This window comes from Lytechinus pictus, chromosome 3 (genome assembly GCF_037042905.1).
Source record: "Lytechinus pictus isolate F3 Inbred chromosome 3, Lp3.0, whole genome shotgun sequence".
Taxonomy (NCBI): domain Eukaryota; kingdom Metazoa; phylum Echinodermata; class Echinoidea; order Temnopleuroida; family Toxopneustidae; genus Lytechinus; species Lytechinus pictus.
The window spans coordinates 46,104,529-46,127,157 of record NC_087247.1 but is presented as its reverse complement, the minus strand read 5'-3'; the positions used below and the strand labels follow the sequence as shown (position 1 = coordinate 46,127,157).

Genomic DNA, 22,629 nt, shown 5'->3' with positions numbered 1-22,629 from the left:
GCAACATAGGCCTAACTCAAATTGATTATTTATTATTTAAAATCATTTATATTACTTGTAATCTACTTTTCTTTGCTTCAAACATGTAATTCTTGGTTTATCTTCAAATTGATCTTTTGTATTATATGCAACAATTTGTATGTTTTTAATTGTAAATTCATATGCAATTCAGCCTTCTAGGCTGCAATATCTGAATAAAACACCTTGAATTGAATTGAATTGAATTGAATATACAAATGTATTGGGGATTTGATCAGTGAGGTACAGTGGTACATGGCGTAACTACGGGGGGGCATGGGGGGGCACGTGCCCCCCCCCCCCAATCGGCTGACCAAAAAAAAAAAAAAAAAAAAAACGGGGAAAAGGAGAAAAAGAGGGAGAAAGGAAGAGAAACGAAGTGGGAAAGAAGACATTATTGTTCATTATAATGTTATATTATATCATAATTATGTTATGTTTAATTTATATTACATAAGAAACATTTTTTTTCATAACTTTATGAAACATAATTTGCTCAGGGCCTATGTCTTCATTGTTCCTGGTGCTCGCATTGTCTGTTTACCGAGATATATAATCCTGTTATACTAAAACCTCCCGTTTTCAAGTCAATATACACCAAACTGCCAAATATATTTCCTCGCACTTCGAGTTATTGTTTTATGTACAATAGTATGCTTCTTTTTCATGACTACTTAAAGTGATTGCCCCATTTTAAGGTCTTGGTATAAAACATTTCCTGTCCGTGCTTACGTTCGCAGTAGTGGATTGGTGAAATATGTCTGCTCTCCACGGATTCCTTGAATCAGTCCTTAAATGTCCCTCTTTCTAATCTGAATATCAAAAATTTTCAGCTCGCGCTTCGCGCTCGCATCATTTGGTTAGTGAACTACGTATGGTCTTCGTGAATTTCTACAAACAAGCCTTAAAATGCCCCTCTTCAGGTCTGAATTTCCTAAATTTTCAGCTCGCGCTTCGCGCTCGCAAGATTTGATTAGTGAGATGGGTATGTTAATCATGATTACAAGTGCTTTATGTGCATGTTCAGATGTAATTCTAACAAAATCAGCAAGCGCTTATTGACACTCGCATTAGATGACTATGGTGAGATGTGTATACTCTTAATGGATTCCTAAAATATAGTCCTTAAAATCTTCCTGTTTGGGGATCAATATTTACAAAAATTTCAGCTCGCGCTTCGCGCTCGCATTATTTAGCGAGACAGGTACATATCATGATTACAAAAGATTGATTATAATGTCCCTTTTTAGGTCTAAATATAAAAAATTTTAAGCTCGCGCTTCGCGCTCGCATTGACCAGTGAGAGACATATCCGTTTAATGGCACTGTCCTTAAAATGTCTCTATTAGGTATACCTGGCAACTGGGCGCGCTCATACCGTGTTTACACTTAATCGGCAATTGGTTCTGAACCAAATGCCGATGCAGAATCGGCATTTGGATTGCGTTTACACGTTGTTACAGCTCGCGGTTCAGAACCGCGAGCCGATGCAAAAACCTGAAATGATACGCATACCTACAATATACGTCATAATAAAGACAACGCTGGATCAGTGCACTTACAATTACGTCACAATGGTAAACTAATTGAAATGCGCACAAATTGCCGGTGCAGAATCGGCTTTCTGTTTACACGTAGTAAAAAAGCCGATTCTGCATCGGCTCGCGGTTCAGAACCTACTACTTTGGTGGTGCAAATTGCCGGTTCTGAACCGCGAGCCGATTCAAGTTGCTCGCGTTTACACGCTATGAAAAAGCCGATGCTGAATCGGCTCGCGGTTCAGAACCGCGAGCCGATTCAAATGCCGATTAAGTGTAAACACGGTATCGTGTTTACACTTAATCGGCAATTGGTTCTGAACCAATTGCCGATGCAGAATCGGCATTTGGATTGCGTTTACACGTTGTTACAGCTCACGGTTCAGAACCGCGAGCCGATGCAAAAACTTGAAATGATACGCATACCTACAATATACGTCATAATAAAGACAACGCTGGATCAGTGCGCTAACAATTACGTCACAATGGTAAAGTAATTGAAATGCGCACAAATTGCCGGTGCAGAATCGGCTTTCTGTTTACACGTAGTAAAAAAGCCGATTCTGCATCGGCTCGCGGTTCAGAACCTACTACTTTGGTGGTGCAAATTGCCGGTTCTGAACCGCGAGCCGATTCAAGTTGCTCGCGTTTACACGCTATGAAAAAGCCGATGCTGAATCGGCTCGCGGTTCAGAACCGCGAGCCGATTCAAATGCCGATTAAGTGTAAACACGGTATCGTGTTTACACTTAATCGGCAATTGGTTCTGAACCAATTGCCGATGCAGAATCGGCATTTGGATTGCGTTTACACGTTGTTACAGCTCACGGTTCAGAACCGCGAGCCGATGCAAAAACTTGAAATGATACGCATACCTACAATATACGTCATAATAAAGACAACGCTGGATCAGTGCGCTAACAATTACGTCACAATGGTAAAGTAATTGAAATGCGCACAAATTGCCGGTGCAGAATCGGCTTTCTGTTTACACGTAGTAAAAAAGCCGATTCTGCATCGGCTCGCGGTTCAGAACCTACTACTTTGGTGGTGCAAATTGCCGGTTCTGAACCGCGAGCCGATTCAAGTTACTCGCGTTTACACGCTATGAAAAAGCCGATGCTGCATCGGCTCGCGGTTCAGAACCGCGAGCCGATTCAAATGCCGATTAAGTGTAAACACGGTGACTCAAAATTTTTGCTGGTGCCCCCCCCCCCCCCCCCCAATGCCGTGACCCACGGTACGCCACTGGTGAGGTAAATACTGAGTAGTGATTAGCAGGAGATTATTTCTTTACAAGAAAGTAACTAAAACTGTAAATAATGCTACGATTCGTCACATTTTATGACAGTTCGATAGGTACTAGTATCTCATAAACTGGGTATCTCGATTGTTACTTAACATATACTGCATACTCAAAGCACAACAATTGGGTTCGATGACCAATGGCTGCTAATGTGCGAGTGAGCAAGTTTGCAGCAGTTGTGAGATAACATGTTGTCCATAATCTTTTAAAGATAAATTGATGAAATATTGTAAAAATATCAGGAAAATTATGAAAATATTTGTTTATTTGTTAAAGTTTGAGGAAAATCCATTAAAAAGAATAAATAAGTTATTATGATTTTATTTTTATATTGTATTTGTGACGACATTATGCGAGCAGCTTCGTCATGTATAGTGTAGAAACAAATCAATGAAATGTCGTTTCTCAAAAACTGAAAATAGTTTTTTTATTGTACCTTCAGTATATCAACAGACAAGTCATTTTACCTCCGCTCCTGAAATAATTTATTTTTGTCATCATTTACCAGTACAAAATTATAATTTGTGCATTTCATATTAAAGAACACATGAGGGCAACTTCTCGTATATGACGTCACAAATTGAAAAATAAACAATTTTTTTATACCTATCTTAATTTTTGATGGATTTTCCTCAAACCTTTACTGATATTTTAATATTTTGGGGCATTTTACAACAAACTTTTCTTCATGGTAAACTTACCTTAAAGTGAAGGGATGTAAGTATTTGATATTCTGGAAAGGCATTTAAATATAATGACATTGCGAGCGAGTGTTGTGAGCGAAGTTATAAAAAGATGCTTCCATGCAGTCATTTGAATATGAACACAATTTAAGAGGTTGGCTTATCAATAAAGAAATAATTCAGATGAGGATAAAACTTTAATCCAATCAACAATTACTTTCTAACTGATCAGAGAAAGAATGAGAAAAGAAGAATGTCATTGTTTTTAAAGGAAGAGAGGGTCATACAATCATCTATAAAAAGGTGCCTTTTAGAAAATGAATCTATAATGGGGTATCACGAACCGACTTATAGCAACAATATCATATATTTTTAAAGATTATCAATTATTTCTTAAAATATGTGAGTGGGGGTATTCATATACATACTACCCCTCAAAAAATATGCAAATGTGTTACATATTCGTTTGTAAATACATGTATACTGATTGTATTACACCTTGGACTTTGTAACATGATACTTAATATTCTCTAGGCCTAACAAACTCAAGAGTTATGCTAAACATTGATAAACAATGAATCAGAAATTAAGTCTATTCATATAGAGACCGTTTTAATCCTTGCCTTACTTTCTCATTGCATGGCGACATGGCCCTGGGAAGCAGGGAGCACCCCAAAAATATGATATTATACGAGGGAAACGATAGTTATAATACGCTCATTTTGATTATCATTATATCGATGAGAGCAATAATAGTTACAATGATTAGCATAATAATTATGATATTCATTATAATGAAAACAATGATGATAATAGTAATTGTTATGAACCGATGAAGAAAAAATTAACATAAAGAAAATGAAATTGGGGTCATTTTCAAACGGATCACGATAATGGCATACCTTCCAGATTTGTAAAGGGGCATTAAACGGCACGGTGATAACAATATTAACTGAATGTATAATTTTCTGTTTAAATATTAAATGTTGAATCGCAAAGAGACCATCTGTTTTAATTTAACAAAGAAAAGAAAACCTTAATAAAAAAAAATCGTAACAGTATTTTTCGACGGATTAGAATAGATCTGAGATAACAAATCTTACCTGATAAAATGATGATATACCAAGCTATAGTGATAGGAAAAGTTATTACTATTCAATTTGATACAAGCATCCCTTCTAAACTGATGTCGCCCTTGCCCCATTCACGAGCAAATATTTCAGTAAACTTTCAATTTCACGTGAGAAATGCGGTATATATGGGCAACCCAACATGTTTTGTAACGTAGGTATGCAAACTTTGTTAAACCGTTAGTTTTTGTCTTTATCTTGTACCTTGTGCCAACACTGTTTTCTTGTTTGCCAAATAAGGGATAAAAGAAAGAGAAACCAAACAACTGAAAAAGGGAGGACCCCGGGGGGGCCACTTCCATTGACGAGTGGATACCATGCGCGACCACGGGGTCTCGAAAAGCACCCTAAACACGTATTTTCCATGTTCTGAAAATGCCCCCCTTAACAAGTATTGGCGTCTGAAACCCTACCCTTAACAAGTATTGGAAACAAAACTATACTCTTGGCAAGTATTCCCTGAAATGAACCCCTAAACAAGTAAATTTTATTGTTGTGTCACGGGTCCGTCGGTCGTCGGTTTTACCTAATTTACACATTTTGGTTTAGTAAGGTCCCACCTTCCTCACCTCGCGCAAATCGGGACTCTAAACACGTAGTGTTGGGGCAAAAAGCCAGAAAAAGGACATCCTTTATACAACATTTTAATTTTGTTTTATCATCCCCGCAAATGTGACCCTAAACACGTAGCTTTCCTAGCGAAAAAGATACCCTTTTTTCATTATTTTTGTGTTTTTGACACCCTTATCACGTTACGTACGTAACGTGCCCTATCTTGAAAAAGACATCCTTTTTACGTGTTTTCTTGGTCGCGCATGGTATCCACTCGTCAATGTAAGTGGCCCCCCCGGGGGGAGGACAAATTTTAAAATGAGATTCATTCATTCACCCCAAAAGAGAGTCCCTCCAAGCTCCTCGGCAAACGAGCTTAAAAATCAGCCACACTGCAGAACTAATTTTATATTAATCGATTCTTGCTCAGCGCAGGGAACGGTAAATGTTTGGTCAGTCTTTCACTTATTTCGCGAGTGTGACTACGGGTATGGATATTCGGCACCGAAGAGGGGATCTAAAGAAAAGAGGACAAATCTATAGAAAATAGTCTATTTATATTACGTAATTATGGCTTTCTTTCTCTGAAAAGAATATTCGCTTGAATGCTTTCAGCATAAAGGAAACAAAAAGTTTGCAAGCCCCTGTCTGGTCTCTGCGCATTTCTGCAAGGTCGCTAAAGAACTATAATGGCAGTATATCTAAAACATCACTGCATATACACTGTTTACAAAAAAAATTTGTACGGGTTCTGCGTGATCAACAAATGACTTTTCTCCTATAAAGTTGAATATGTCTTATTGCTGAAGATGGCGATATTTATTCTTTGAAGACATTTACATCACCTTTAATTATCGCATTATCATGACGGTCTTCATCAACGACACTATGGGTGGACGTAAGTAGGATACGGTAGAATTTAACAATGTTGTCGAGCTATGAACATTCTAAAACCCTAAAGCGTTAAACTTAACTTTGAGGATCAGAGCCGGAAAAGAGTTCCTTTTGCGACAGCCACCCAATAACCCTAACCCTAACCAACGTCATATAAATATAGAGGATATAATATACAACACTTTTGAAAGACGAAGTATGATATTTTCCAAAGTGGGTAGATCTTTTGAAAAGATCCAATAAGGCAATAAATATTGTATCTCACATGACATGATAGTTACTAATTTGGTTGTATCAGTCAGTATATCATCCGATGATAGGTAATACTGTAAATATGGTCATGGACCTATAATGATTGTGACCTAGATCATAACCCGGATTCAGTCAAGATGATAGGTTGGTGGCTTGGTATCTCCTTATCGCCATTTGACCAGAAAGCTTTGCCACTGTATTTTCTAACCAATAACATCTACCATGCTCAACTTCATATTAAAACTAGAAAGTTGCAATCTATAATTTAAGAGTTACAATGAATGACAGGTTTTATGCAACGGTCCCATATTTGCCTTATGGTCGAATCACCCAAGACTGTTTGGGTTGAAAATGTGTGAACGTCAAGTTATGTAGCAAACAATACATTTTGTTAAATCAAGGAAACATGGTTTGTGTTTTTGCAGTTTTTTTTATATAATCATACATAGTTAAAACTATGTTTGTTGTTGGTTTTTTTTCAAATTTGAAATGAATTCAGATGGTATGCCCTGGCGTTGTCCTGCACAACCAGGAATCCATACACAGCTATCATACATTATACATGTTATAGTGTAATGGAATAAGATTTAACTTCACTTTATATAAGATCAAGTACACCCTACAAAAAGTTGTTTGAATAAACAAAGAACATAAATCAAGCATTAGGCTGGAATTAAAAATCAAATCGGATGTAAAATAAGAAACTTATTACATTTCGAAATGTCACTTTAACCCCCCCCCCCCCGTTAATTGTGCAAAAGTCGACGATGTCACACACTCACTATTCATTTTGAAAATTATTATGTAAAATTTGTGTACTTGTTGACAACAAGTATTGTTGGCAAAATTCAATACATTCTATACAGCCGTACTTATCTCGCTTGTCTACAATCATTTCAATATTTTTATATAATTTTATGTATTTTTTTTTTCTCTCTCTCTCTGTCTATCTCGCTCTCTTCCATTCAGGAATTGCCTTGTGTTTAGGGAACCAAAACTCAGAAAATACAAATGTCCGACGTTGATAAGTTCAGAAACATGATGGGAACGTTAACCAAACTACACAGACGGATATTGGTAAGCGCATGGTTTAATTTGCTCTGTTTCATTCCAATACAACCATTGATATTTTCTCTTCCCGCAGTTGGTCTGTCAATTAGGAACAAACAAAGAAACAATATGTAATTCAATAGCATTCTTGTTCAAGAGGTTACATACAACACGGAAGTTTGTTATTAGCTTTGAATTCGAAATCAATAATTATAATAAAGAATTGTTCTTCTGTGTCTGAATGGATTATCAAGATGATTGGATTGACTGACCAAAAAAATTTACAAGTGCAGCTTGTGTTTTAAAACATTTTTTTACTCTCACTTAGGCTAAAGTTGATATAGTTATACCCCTCCCCGTTCTTATATTTTCAGTGCCATCGACTGAGCGTCCATCATCTCCAGCTAATACTGCTTACTCTTGCTGTCATCTTCTTCTGCCTTACATTTAACTTCATCACCTTCCCAAGCCAGGGAAAACACAACATCGACCGTTCCAGTCTCTCTTTCGTCAGGACTAGTGGAGAGCTTGAGAGCATTGATAAGCTGTTGGATGATGGAGTCGAAAACGAAAATGGTGACGACGACAGGGTGGTCAAGTCTCAAGAACATGAAAATGTAAATCAGAGAAGGACGAGAAGCCTTTACATTCACTCTGAGATTAAACCTATCTCAACGTGGCACGAACTAGAAGATTTGGTGGCTTGTGTACAAGTAGAAAAGGGTAAACCTAAGACCAAACCCTGTTTGGTACAATGTCCGAATGGGGGAGATCTAGAGATACATCTTGAAACAGATCTCCGTCTTGCAAGGGCGATGGACGCTGTCCTCTTTGGTCTTTCTCCATTCACAATGAGATGGTCCTTCCCGAGTGTCTTGGGCTACAAGCCCACTCCTGACCAACTAGTTGTGTTTTACAGCATGGAGAATGTTCTCCGAATGCACAAGTGGAACTCAAGGCTGGGTCTTTTGAAGTATCACGTAGACATGACGTATGGGGCGTATTCAAACATTAGCGTTCCATACGCTTATTTTGTACCTTTCACAGAGGAGGAAACCAAGAAAAGTGAAACAAAAAACTGGATAGAAGGGAAGACCAAACTGATTGCATGGATGGCGAGCAACTGTAAGGAGGTCTTCTGGCCTAGGAACGAGTTTGTGACCGAACTACAGCGTCATATCCATATCGATACGTATGGACGCTGCGGCAATCTGACTTGTCTTCCCCGTCTTTCCGAAGAATGTGTCAAGATGCTAACAAAGTACAAGTTCTATCTCTCTCTTGAAAACTCTGAGTGCAATGATTACTTAACTGAAAAGATTTGGGCTTCGGCGTTAGAAAATAACGTCATCCCCGTCGTGTACGGACCGCGAAAAGCCGACTACGAGAAGTACGCGCCTCCGAATTCTTTTATCCACGTGAGTGATTTCAAAAACGCAGAGGAACTTGCTCACTATATCAAGCGCGTTGCTACTGATGAGAAATTATATAACAGCTACTTCAAATGGCGGGAACATGGTAAAGTTTTTCAAAAATACCCAAAGCTGAAAATGACGTATTTTTGTGATTTGTTACCCTATATACACCGCGTACCACCAGTTATGACAGAAGTCAAAGATTCACAATGGTTCACGTCATGTAGGCATGAATTAAGGGTTCGTAAGGAATTGAACTTGACTGCTATACAAAGATTAAGCGGGTGGGAACCTTGGAAATAGAATTGTGCCATTTTTTTTATGTTTAGAAAAAAAAAATCAATTAGGCTATCTTATTTATGTAATATTTATTCAACATTCACAGCCGGTTTTCACACTAACAAGCCAAAGCAGCCCACAGACAATCATTTTATTCTTTGAAGAAGCCGTCTTCATAATTATGAAAATTGAAATATCGCCTGTTCAAGAATGCCATGTTATAAAAACTGAACTTTCAATAGTTTTTCATAATGAGTACTACATTCAGTGGTGGACTCGCGAGGAGTGGGTCTGGTATCTATCAATAATATGAGATAATGAGAACAAGATATTACCAGGAGCACAGGGAACGGAATGATTAAGAGAAGTGGTTATGGTCGCTCTCTCATTGCAGTGCCAGGGTATTTTGTTAGAGGGGAAGACCCAGATATGCATTTGAATATTATGTTTCAATGACAAGATAAGGGTTATTGAGTAATTACATGACAAATGCATGAAATTATGATATTATTTCTTTCTCTTTCTTCTATGTTTCGTTCTTATTTCTTTTATTCATCGCATTAAAAGTCACCGCGAAGTGGTTTTGACCTCCGCCCTATATTCTCTTTGCTCTGATCACGAAACTGAGTTTGCAAGGTTTTTTTTAATCCCACGTAAATTCACTCTCATAATCATGAATGGTATTTTCAGTCATTATAAGGCAAATTTCTTGCATTAGAAATTTTACCTTTTACATGAAGTAATTCATAAATGTTTAATTATTTTGTTTTATAAAGAAACGATTATGACGACCAAAGTTAAGATCGAAAGCGTAACGATCTGAATGCTTAATCTTTTTATGATTATGTGATTTATATTTGAAATATTTTATTGAATTAAAGATAATTTATCAAATCTGGAATATCTGCTTAATGTCAATCTTAAAGGTATTTAATAATCAATTTATTACTATACAAACTGAATACATGGAGATAAAGGGGAGAGTAAAAGGTGGTCATGATGGTTATGGGACGTATTGGAATGGGCTGATGATGCTGGAGACAATGACGACAGTGATGATGACGAGTTGACGATACTGAAATGACAGGGAGAGAAAAGGACGGGGGAAGTGACGAACCCGGGCGTCACTCTCAGAGACGGAAAACGGGCAAAAGTGAGAAAACAAGAAAAGTAGAAGAGAAATCAAGAAACAGAGTATAACTAAACCCTGAAATTTTAATCTTACGAACAACCCATGGAGATACATGTTTCAGATGTTTAAAGGGCAGCAATTTTAGCATTTGATCCGTTCACTTTTGCGTTTATCAAAGAACGACTTCGTTCGAAAAAGACTGTCGAATTGACCTGAGATGTACCAAAGCTATCAAGTGCCTTCGACTTGTCGAGATGGCGAGATTGTATCTCGCCCCACATGTTTGTATACTAGTCCAGATGCTGGCCCTTCGAGATTTTCCCCTCCCCTCTTTCTGCTTTCCTCCGTACTGCACCCACCCTCTGATCACGCGACCTCATTTACCCCTCTTATGAAGATTATTTTGGAGATGGCAGGTTTTCGAGGGTCGCGTCGCATACGCGTGATCAGTGGGTATAAGTCCAGTGTGGAGGAAAAGTGAGTGCAGTGGATGGAGCGCAGTGAAAGTGAAGGGGGGGGGGAATCTCGAAGGGGAAGCATCGTCAGGACTACATGTTTACTTAAAACTTTTCGTAAGTCGACAAGTCGATGGCACTTTAAAGCCCCTTTAAAGCTTTGGTACATCTCACGTCAACTCGCCAGTCTTTTCGCTTTTTTGAACGAAGTCGCGTTCTTTGATACTTTAATTTTCGAACCAATTTTCCTAATTAAACGTCATGTTTGTTGTGGATTTTTGATTATTCCATCCCTGCTGTTAATTAGCTTAATCCACCATTAAACCTAATCTTTTTAGAGCCGAATGATGGTCCTCCCTATAAGATCTTGGCAGTAAATCACACGTTCGAAAAACATGACGTTATAAGACGTAATCGACAAAAGTTTTACAAGGTGTAAATTAAGTCAATTACTCTGAAAATGTCATGACTTTCATCATACAAATTCATGCATGAAATGGAATATATGTTCTAATCAACTAAATGAAACCTCGCCCCCCCCCCCTTCTGTATAGCTTTTCCTATAGATATACCCCCTCTCATGCACTTAAAAAATCTTAAGGTAATAATAAATTTGTTACATGACTCTAGTTTATGTCATGAACCATCATCAGGCTATACCAAGTTGTATTTCCCGGAAGGACTGCGTCCTGGTTTTTTTTAAGGAACCCGGAAGATTATTCTCACATTGCCGGAATCCAACTTGCAAAAAATAATGGATTTCACTATTTCATTTTCCCCCTCAAAATACTATTATTTTGGGACAACAGAGACAGGTCAGACTAAAACTGGAAACGACCTGTGGATGAAAATCGAGATATGGCCTTTTGATATCTCTCCAAGAATTAGTCAAATAAAGGATATCAAAATACATGTATAATGGCAAAATGATTTAGTTTACACTCTTAAAAATGTTGGGCAACATACTTTCCACAACAGTTGGTTAACACTTTATCCAATTCTGGTAATTTTAAACCAATAATGTGTGCTTGGGTGAAAACTACACAGTATTGGTTGAAAACTACCCAGAGTTGGATAAATTTTTTAACCAATATAATATTGTCGTGTGGACAGTATGTTGCCCAAATTAAGTTGAGACTATGGAATTATAGATAAAATGATGATCGGTAGCCTAGCTTAGCCGATGTATGAATAATAGCAGGGCCCGCTGGGAGAACAGTTTTCGGAACTGAAGTGGCTACCCTGTGTAAATATACCGTTATAATTATCATTATTATTATCGAATTTCAATTTCAGGCTGTGAAAACGAAACAAAAACTGATCCTGTTTGGCTTTCCATATTACAATTACATGTAACTTAACCCTGCCCAATGCTTAAGATAAAGAGAGCTAGAAAAAAAAGTCCATCCTAGTATGTTCCCTGATCTGTTTTCAGAAAAGAGGAATCGAAGTACAAAAAGTAATTGAGTTTCTTTTGTTGTTTTAACTGAATTTCCAAATCACAGTAAAAAAATCAAAGTTTGCGTGTCTTGGAAGTGAAAACAATTATCAGTATTTATATATTTACTCATGTTCCGGAAGTTGATTGTATCTCCTATTAATTTAAAGGGTAAGTTCGTCGTGACGGTAAATTGGTATTAATAAAAGCAGAAATAAAAAAAGAAAAATATTGACAAATCAGAATTCATCAAAGAATAAGAGAGTTATGAAATTTTAATGCTTTGGATTTGTGACGTCATATGCGAGTAGCTTCATCATATATTATGTAATATAAATTCAATAAATTCAATTTTTTAAAGAAACATGAACACATTTTTTTTCTTGTATATAGGAAGGGGTATGTAATGATGTGTCTGATGATATATCTACGCTACGAATAAAATTTCTTTAATTTTCAAAGAAAATTACATTTTGGGGGAGCTATGATGACATATGACCTTACAAATTTTCACAAAATCAAAATTTTAACCTCCACTAATATATGTATTTCTTTAAACATGTCTGATAACAAATGTTGATGAAACGCTCCCCCGGTATAAAGTTAGACTTGATAAAAGTATGATTTTAAGTAAAGTATATACAAAAGTAATGGAGGAGATGTACATGTGCCTCAGGGGCGGATCCAGGATTTTCTAAAGGGGGGGGGGGCACATTCTAACCCTAACCCTAAAATTTGACAAGCAAAAAAAAGTTTTTCACCTAGAATTGAAGGTCATTTCGTCCGGGGAAAATTTGACAAGCAAAAAAGAGAAAAAAAGGACCACACTTTCAAGGGGGGGGGGGCACACTTGAGTTCAAACGACATATTTACATTACATATTTTTATTATGGCTCTTAAAGGGGGCGAAGGCCGGCTGTGCCCCCCCCCCCCCCCGGATCTGCCAATATCTACAAATATTGTCACAATTATCTAGAAATATCAAAATATTCTTTATATCGCAAAATTTATTAGATACAAAAGAAAATCTGAGTGGATGACGCGCCATCTGTTTTCTCATTTGCATTACCGACCAGGTAGGATAACATTTTTTTTTTTCATTTTAAATAGGCGAATATTTAAAATGCTATGTTCTTATTTATATCCATTCTGGTGAAGTTTTTAGCTCTATGCTTGTTTGATTTTCTCTTTTTTATCAAAAAATCCACTGATATAGAGTGGATTTGATATTCAATTTTGCAATTGATGTTATCTTTACAAGGATCAACTAAAACTAAATAGAAACCGATTGATGGGGTTATATTATCATTAACTGTAATAAAGGATAATATTCTATGTTTTCAATTTATGTGATCACGTCAGTTCCAACCAGGATAAAAAGCAGAAAGAAATAACAAAACATATTTCTATATGATATCGTCTTCAATAATGGTAACAGAAGATAATGAAATTCTAGACTCATCTTCATCAATGATAAAGAGTATCAGATTCTCCGTGACAAAGTACGTGTTGCCGTTCATTTTTTAGGGAAAAGATCGAAAATGGAATAAAAGATTTATCTCCCTGGGGTTTCAGTACGGAATGTGAGACGAGATACGGTAAATATGATCCTTTTGTTTTTTGGTTTACCTGTGTGAAGTGATCTCTCATACCTGTAATATATTTTTACACACCTACGATTGGCAGGCCTGTAAACCTTATCAAAATTATGCTGGTATATGATCACCTGATGATGATAATATATGATCGAATGATCAAAACAATAAACACTGTTCATATATTGGGTCAAATAAGGTTAAATCGATATATTATAGAAAAAACCTGCAAGTAGTAGAGCGGATTAGCTCCAAAAATCACAACAATTGTGCAAATTTTGACTAAAGCATGAAACTTTCACAAGTATTAGTATATGCCGTAAGATTTATTTTAAAGGTGGGAGGTAAATTTCAAAATGCCATTTTCGGCCGTTGCCATGGCAACGGATTAATTTCTCAAAAATGACATACATTCCCATGTAAATGGTAAATAAACATGACATAGATGACCAAAATGATAATTTTCAAGTTCCCAATTGATTATATATAAAATTTAGAAACATTCAAAATTAACAAGATAGTTCCAATTGGTCCGTTGCCATGGCAACGGCTTGTTTTTCCCCAGAAAAATAAAAAAACTGATTAAAAAAACGTTGTACAATAGGATTTATCTTTAATTTCCCCTAATTTTACAGTGTAAAACAACGATATTTTGGTTGCTCAATGTATAAACTACATCTCAAGCCATTGCCATGGCAACCAAATAACATCTAATTTACAAAAATAACATGGTAAACTAGACAATGGACAGGTGGAAAATACAACTGGAAATGACTTAATCTGTATGCTTAAGTTTTGACCCCCTCATTTGAACAAAAAATACAGAATGTGTTCTGCAGGAGTTCTTTATAAAGATAAAACATTATGTTGCCTTGGTAATGCTTGAATTAAATAAAAAAACGAATGTTGCAAAGATCCCGTTGCCATGGCAACAGTTTATTTCCCTCTAGAAAGGTAAAAATATTGATAAAAATGTAGAATACGATCATCATTCCTTTTTCAATATTTTTAAGGAACTAATAAAAATATATGTTTGTGACTGCATTTATAAATATAACATCTTAAGCCATTGCCATGGCAACCAGATAACATCTAATTTAAAAAACAACAGCAGGGATGACAAGGTTATGGATAGGTGAAAAGTACAATGAAAATTAACTTATGTATATGCATAAGGTTTGACCTACTCAATTAATTTAGGGGAAATAATACAGTGAGTGTTCTGCATGAACTAATTGGAATGATACAGATTGATGTTGCCTTGGTAATACTTGAATTCAACGATAAATATCAATGTTGCAAATTGCCTGTTGCCATAGCAACGGATCATTTAGCACCAGTTTTTATTAAAAAAGGACTATAGAATCTGGTTTTTCTTGCATTTCCCCCAATATTAGTGTGTTAAACATAGATATGTTTGATGCAAATTGTTTTAAAAAAATCTAATGCTATTGCCATGGCAACCAAATAATATCTAATTCACAAAAAAATAATAATTTGGATGACAAGATCATGGACAGGTGGAAAATACAAATATAACTCAATATGCGAAAGGTTTGGCTAGTCATTTAATTTTAAACAAAAAATTCACTATATTAGTTCATGAAGAACACTCACTGTATACTGTTTCCCCTAAATTAATTGAGTAGGTCAAAACTTATGCATAAAAGTTATTTTCATTGTATTTTTCACCTATCCATAACCCTGTCATCCCGGTCATTGATTTTTTTTAATTAGATGTTATTTGGTTGCCATGGCAATGCCTTAAGATGTTATATTTATAAATGCAGTCACAAACATATATTTTTATTAGTTCCTTAAAAATATTGAAAAAGGAATGATGATCGTATTCTACATTTTTATCAATATTTTAACCTTTCTAGAGGGAAATATGCTGTTGCCATGGCAACGGGATCTTTGCAACATTTGTTTTTTAAATTTAATTCAAGCATTACCAAGGCAACATAATGTTTTATCTTTATAAAGAACTCCTGCAGAACACTTTCTGTATTTTTTTATCAAATGAGGGGGTCAAAACTTAAGCATACAGATTAAGTCATTTCCAGTTGTATTTTCCACCTGTCCATTGTCTTGTTAACCATTTAATTTTTGTAAATTGATGTTATTTGGTTGCCATGGCAACGGCTTGAGATGTAGTTTATACATTGAGCAACCAAAATATCATTGTTCAACACTGTAAAATTCGGGAAAATTAAAGATAAATCCTATTCTACAACGTTTTTTTAATCAGTTTTTTTATTTTTCTGGGGAAAAACAAGTCGTTGCCATGGCAACGGACCAATTGGAACTATCTTGTTAATTTTGAATATTTCTAAATTTTATATATATTCATTTGGGAGCTTAAAAATTATCATTTTGGTCATCTATATCATGTTTATTTAGCATTTACATGGGAATGTATGTCATTTTTGAGAAATTAATCCGTTGCCATGGCAACGGCCGAAAATGGCATTTTAAAATTTACCTCCCATCTTTAAAATAAATCTTAGGGCATATACTTATACTTGTGAAAGTTTCATGCTTTAGTCAAAATTTGCACAATTGTTCGGCTAATCCGCTCTACTAAAGGGAGTAGCACTTTTGACTTTTTAATTCACAAATCTAATTTTGTGATAGATCTTTTTTTTTACATAATGTTCATAAAATAATATCATATTTTAGGGGATTTACCCCCCCCCCCTTATAACGAAATGCAATCTGATCATCCGTCTGAGTTTGTTAAGTATTATTATGTTGTATATCGGAACCACTGAAAATAAATAAATAAATGTTTGGCTTAAAATCAAAACGTCAACACAGCACCGGTCGGATATGTTTCAGATGAAATTACATTAAAAATGTAATGAATTGGCTGACACGAGGAAGCAAGGAATTGAGTGGTTGTAATGAAGAAACGTAATTTCCTTGTTGTTATTCTAGAAGGGAAATGCTGAATATCAATATCAAACGGATGTCCCTGTGCTGTTGATCAATTGTTTAAGGTCGTCTTGAAAGGAACTATGCCGTTTCGATTAGTAGCTATCGTAGGAACCGTGATTTTTTTAGGTTCACTGGGATAAAATAAGGAGTGACGAAGAGTAAAGCATTATCTGCTCGAAACGTTGAGAAAAGTTCCTTTAAGAGCTACAATAATAAAAATAAACCGACAGTCTTTTTCAGGCCTAACTCACTCACCATCCTACCACAATGCAAGCCTTCAAAGCTCACATATTGCCCTCGTCTAACGACTCGGGCCACTATGATTTATCGTGGGCAATATATTTGATGTTCCCCTCAAGCCAGTCAATATTATATAATCTATTCGTAAAGTACAAATGTTTAATGATTTTTGATGATCAGCAATTTTTTAGTGTTTTATTTTGTTCTTTGAATTAGAAATAATACACGTACATATATCCATTGGCGTAAGACCATGAAGTCATACTATTCAAGTGGGGGATGAAGCAATAGGTTGACCGCTCAGATCACGCCTTGGTAGCATTTTGTTTTAATTTTCTTTGCTTTATGTGGATGCATTCGTACTTTAATTTATTAATTTTCAGCAAAAAAATGTCATTACTTAGTATAGCGTCGCAAATTTTCAAACAAATGAAATTGTTTGACATAGATCCTTACTTTGGTTTTGTAAACAACTTATAACCTTTTTAGCACATACGTGTACATTTTAAATATTGCAAATAACCATAAGCATGAACGAATTATTTAGTGAGTCCGTAGATGTATAGGGGGATACCATCATTGTGCATAACATTTTGCCGCCTGACCCCCCCCCCCCCTCGATCTCAACATAACAAAACTGTGATGGGAAATCTCAGACATGTCAGAGGGAAATCTAGCTAATGATATTCGTTCCCTATATTTTGACTCAACTGTTATTGACCGGCACAGTTCCACAGTGAACCTTCGACGTAACCGTAGCTCTCGCGTTTGAGCTTTTTTTCCCTTTCTCCAACATCCGATTTGACATAAACTTCCTCTTTCATAAAGTTATTCGCGAACGTAGAACGACACTCCTGCCACACCTGTAGACTTTACGAAGAGGCGGATGCGCTTTGGGACGTAATGTTCAATTATTTGATAAATTATTGAAATAATTGAGTTACGGATCCAATAAGCGGATTATAGTCATCAATCACATTTTTTTGCTGAAGATCGCGGAAAACATTTTTTGGTTGCCATGATATTATTTTGCAGTTCTGCCAGCATTTGGGAATACCATGGAATAATTATCTGACACCCCCTAACTCACATCTTTTTCTATGTGTAAAGCGCCAATAATAAAACAATATAAGTGATCACGTGAGTCATTTGAGCAAACTTATTTCTGAAAGAAATTAGGGCAGCCCTCGGTCGATTTGTCTCCTCATCTTTGAAGGGACTATAGAAACAAGATGGAGAGAAAAATAAGTGAAGGAGTTGCCATCGTATTGTTGCTGCAATGTTGCTGCTCTGTTGTTACTGTTGCTGGTGGCGTGTCTGCTTCAGTAAATAGTTCAACAATCACCAATTCATTCAACCTTAGCCAGGATGATCCAAATGTTTGCAACGTTACAGCAAGGTATGTGTCGAGAGGGCAATGTACTCTAAAAAAAGATTGAGTAAAAATTGACCCCATGTTGTATTGGGTAAGATTTTTTGCCCCATATTATGCAAAATGCATGTTTTATGGGTAAATTTCAACGAAAGATTGGGTAAATTTTACACATTATTTGGTTTCATTTTGCCCAACAAACATACATGTTCCTTGTTTACCCAATATTGGGTAAACTGTTTTTAGAGTGTGGTGTAATCAGAACATTTTTTTTTTCATTTTCCGTGTCTCCCCCCAAAACAAATAGCTTTCCGATTATTTCTCATTTTTTACGATATCAAAATTATAAATTCTTTGGCGTAGTATAAAAGTTAACCTCCTTAAGATACAGTATATTGAAAGTTACTCTTGACCAAGAGACACTTTTAGAAAATAAATTAATTAGACGTACGCCAAATGTAATACTCCTAAAATGGATTATTTTTATTCCTAAAAAGTCTGTGGGATGCTAATTTATGTTAACAATTTACAAAGAAAATGATACATTAAGTAGGATTCTGATTAGATGTTCTTGAAAAAAGAAAGAAATTTCCATACCGAAATTGTTTTCTTATATATAATCTATTAAAAATATATATTTCAACGTTTTTAGTTCTTTTACATGTATTTCTTCGTTTTTCGACTTTTTGCTCTTTATTGTCTTTTTTCTTCAATGGAAATCATCGGCGACCTAATTTCTGATCGTTAATAAGATGAAATTGATTAAGTTTGATCAATAAAAGTATTAAAAAAAAGCAATATTGGGTCTGACATGAGCTTACAAAATGTCTTGTATAATTTTAGAATCGCATACCCGGGAGTCGCAAATCTGAGGAGCGTTTCATGAAAGGACGTTTTATCCAACAGATACCATTCTCAGCCAATCAAAATCATGGAAAGTTGTCAGATCTGACAATAATTTGTCAAACTTATTGATGAAACGCTCGTCTGGCCTCAAAACTTGCGCGAGGTTTGCAAGATAAAAGTCATGAAAAGACAGGGCGCGAGCTTTTATTGCAAAAAAAAATGTCGAGGAGAGGCCGAATCAGTCCCCTCTCCGACGTTTGATCACTTTCTGGAACAGAATATTGTTTGCTAAGTCTTTGTGAACGAGCGATGAGATCTTTTCGATGACCTAACTGTTCATGATAGTTAGTTCTAATAACAATATTTAGATTCCATTATCCAATGTTATCAGAGTTGCGGTAAATATAATTTTTATTTTGAAAAAAATATATAAAATGCTTGTGAAATTGAATAGGTTATACTCGTTAAAATAAAAATAACTTTTACAAGAAGTTTGTCTGTTTTATACGGTGTTGCGAATTTTGACTAGATTTTTCACATTATATGAAACCATTTATTTGACCGGTCTATTTGTCAAGGTGAATTAAAGCGGAAGTCATTTCCTATTTTTCTTATCTATTTTAAATCAAGAAGTCTCAAATTTTATATTTTATGGAACTCCTAATACAGGTGGACTGGCATGACATGTTTCCCCTCTAACTCGCCCCCTCGAATTATGACACGTTCTCTGAAATTTCATAACTCGTTCCCTTTCGTTCCGTCGATTTATAACCGTACTCACGACTTAACTATCATCTTATAGGGATATCATCTCGAGGGAACGAGTTAGGAACTCTTGGGAATGGGTTTATCAGTCGAGAGAACGACCGGGGGGGGGGGGGGGGGGCAGTCAAATGTATTGCTGTACACACGCGTGGCCAAATTATTTCCAAACGCCCCCTAAACGAGTTTTTCTCTGTGTGCAAAATAACACCCTAAACTATTTTTTTCGCCGGCTTTGATTTACACATTTTGGCCCCAAAAACAAGTTGTCGCCGGAATATCAGAAGCGGATCTAGAGGGGGGGTTGGGGGGGTTGCAACCCCCCCCAAAAAAAATCCGGGGACCATTTTTTTAAATCTTATCTTTTTTTTTACACAGATTTTCAAAAATTGTCCCTACTGTGGGAGGGGGGACACCCCCCTCCCACACCCTCCCCCCTCGCTCGCTCCGCTCGCTTGGACTCGGTCGCTACGCTCCCTCGCATACCACCCCAACCCCCCCTTTATAAAAAGCTGGATCCGCCCCTGAATATGACCCCGGGGAAAAAGCTTGGACATACCCTAACACGTTTGGCTAGTCTTAAAAAAGCTTTGGAAAAAAGAAATACCCTAAATACGTTTGACCCTGCGATTGACCATTGACCAGTCTTTCAAAACTACCCCTTTTTTATCGTAGTTTTTGATACCCTTAACGAGTGCACGCGCGGCCCGCGTCCAAAACTGAAAAATAAACGCGTTTTTTTATTGGTCACGCGTGTGTACATCAATATATTTGACTCCCCCCGGGAGAACGAGTAAGGAAAATATATATATATTACGTCATATTACCATAGGGGCTCCTTATTATTTTGTGAAAATGTTACATTTCCATTTTCAAAACCAATGGCGTGTCCAGCTTTCGCAAAGAGGGGGGGGGGCGAAAAAAATTTCAACCATATTTCCCCGATCGGCAGCTCAAAGTTGATTTTTGTTTGTTTATTTGAAGGGGGAGTCCTAACAGTCGCTTCTTAGCTTTGATCTGATCGGAAAGGGACCTGTTAAGGACTGTTTGCAGCTAGCCATGAAGACGATAAATATTTCAACAATTAAATTATTTTTTTTATTTATTTATCAAAAAGTATTTATACAGGGTAAACAGATCAGCTAAATTGCTGTTTTAAATCAATGTCCTGATTTAAAAAGATAGATAATTTGAGCGTGAAGCGCGAGCTATTTTTTTTTACATTCCGATCTTATAAATGGACATTCTCAGCACTTTTGTAATCATGAACAAGATAGTTATATAACTAAATAGTTGACGCGAGCGCGAAGCGTGAGCGGGAAAATTGAGATTTCAGACCTTAAAACTGGACACTCTATTCATGTTTTGTAAATCATGAAAATGGTGGATAATTGGGTATCTTCGCGGTATCTTCCTACGTCAATAATGCGAGCGCAAAGCGCGATCGATTAGATTTTTTTTATATTCTGATTTGAAACTCGAAGCTGCGATAAGCACTCGATAAGAAGAAGCTGCGTATCTCAATGAACATGGACATATATAGTGATCCTTGAACTAAAAGTCGGGAACAAACTTTTTTGTGTGAAAAACTCCGGGGAAAAACTGTCGAAAAGTTTGAACTGTTGCATCCTTTTTTCCGCCATGTCGAAATCGGGCTTCTAGTATGTCTCTGTCTTACGACCTACCTGAGCGCATATGGTAATCCTCCTATGCAGAGCTACTCGGCCGTTGATGGTGTGCAGGAGAATGTCTTTGATGAGCGCGCAGTGCGGTAGCGTAGTTTGCCCGTACATTTGGCCCAACAGAATGCGGTGCCACTGCGAGTAGGCTTATGGGGGTGGGGTCGGCAGTTACGAGGCCGTAAATTAAACATCGGTATAATACCTATAATATTACTTTTCTTTTTTAAGCGTTTCTCTCAAGTTAAAGAAGACACTTTTTCTAGAGGTTGCCCAAAAATAGGGGGCGGGGCCGGCTCGGCCCCCTTGGATTCGCGCCTGAAAACTATATCATTATTGACAAAAAAAATATTCCGCAAACAAAGAATTTTACGTAAAAAGGATATTGCGATGAACAAACGGAAATATTTCCATAAAACCTCCAACATTTATCAAAACATGTTACCTGAGGCTGAGATGGTTAGTTCAACACTATACCGATGTGTACATGGAAAACCACGTCTGGAGGAGGGGCAGTGGTGTATCCTGTGTCGATTGTTTTTCTCTTCTTGTCACTCATTTATTTCGGTTATTTTTACATTTGTCGGGGTGAGTGTGTGGGGTAGCGGTTGGGGACATGTCGCCTGTCCCAATAGAAACGCTTGCGCTTATAGCCCCTTAACTATACATTTTATCATTTAATTATAATAATACGTACGTGTTCTATCGTTTCTTTCACAGACGCCCTGGATATTACACTGAGACATACACAGTCCAGAGAATTGAAAGATATATTACAATGTGTAGTTGGTGGCAATGTCTTCGCGAGAGGTAAGGATGACGATTTTTCTCGCTTTTAAATGATCATGTGGATTCAACACCAATTATCAAATGCATAGCTGATTGATTACCAAGGCTAAAATTATATGACATTCCGGGGGGGGGGGGGGCACTTACATTGACGAGTGGATACCATGCGCGACCAAAAAAACACGTAAAAAGGATGTCTTTTTCAAATAGGGCACGTTACGTACGTAATGTAATAAGGGTGTCAAAAACACTAAAATAATGAAA

General features: G+C 36.5%; 1 protein-coding gene across 1 annotated transcript; it reads left to right on the top strand.

Annotated features, from left to right (window-relative positions):
- The first annotated feature begins 5,871 nt into the window (after positions 1-5,871).
- On the top strand, positions 5,872-10,215 carry LOC129257145 (3-galactosyl-N-acetylglucosaminide 4-alpha-L-fucosyltransferase FUT3-like). The gene is made up of 3 exons (XM_054895402.2): positions 5,872-6,125; positions 7,343-7,450; positions 7,798-10,215. The coding sequence occupies exons 2-3, from the start codon at positions 7,385-7,387 to the stop codon at positions 9,139-9,141; spliced, it is 1,410 nt and encodes a 469-aa protein (XP_054751377.2). The 5' UTR covers positions 5,872-6,125; positions 7,343-7,384; the 3' UTR covers positions 9,142-10,215.
- Positions 10,216-22,629: the final 12,414 nt, after the last annotated feature.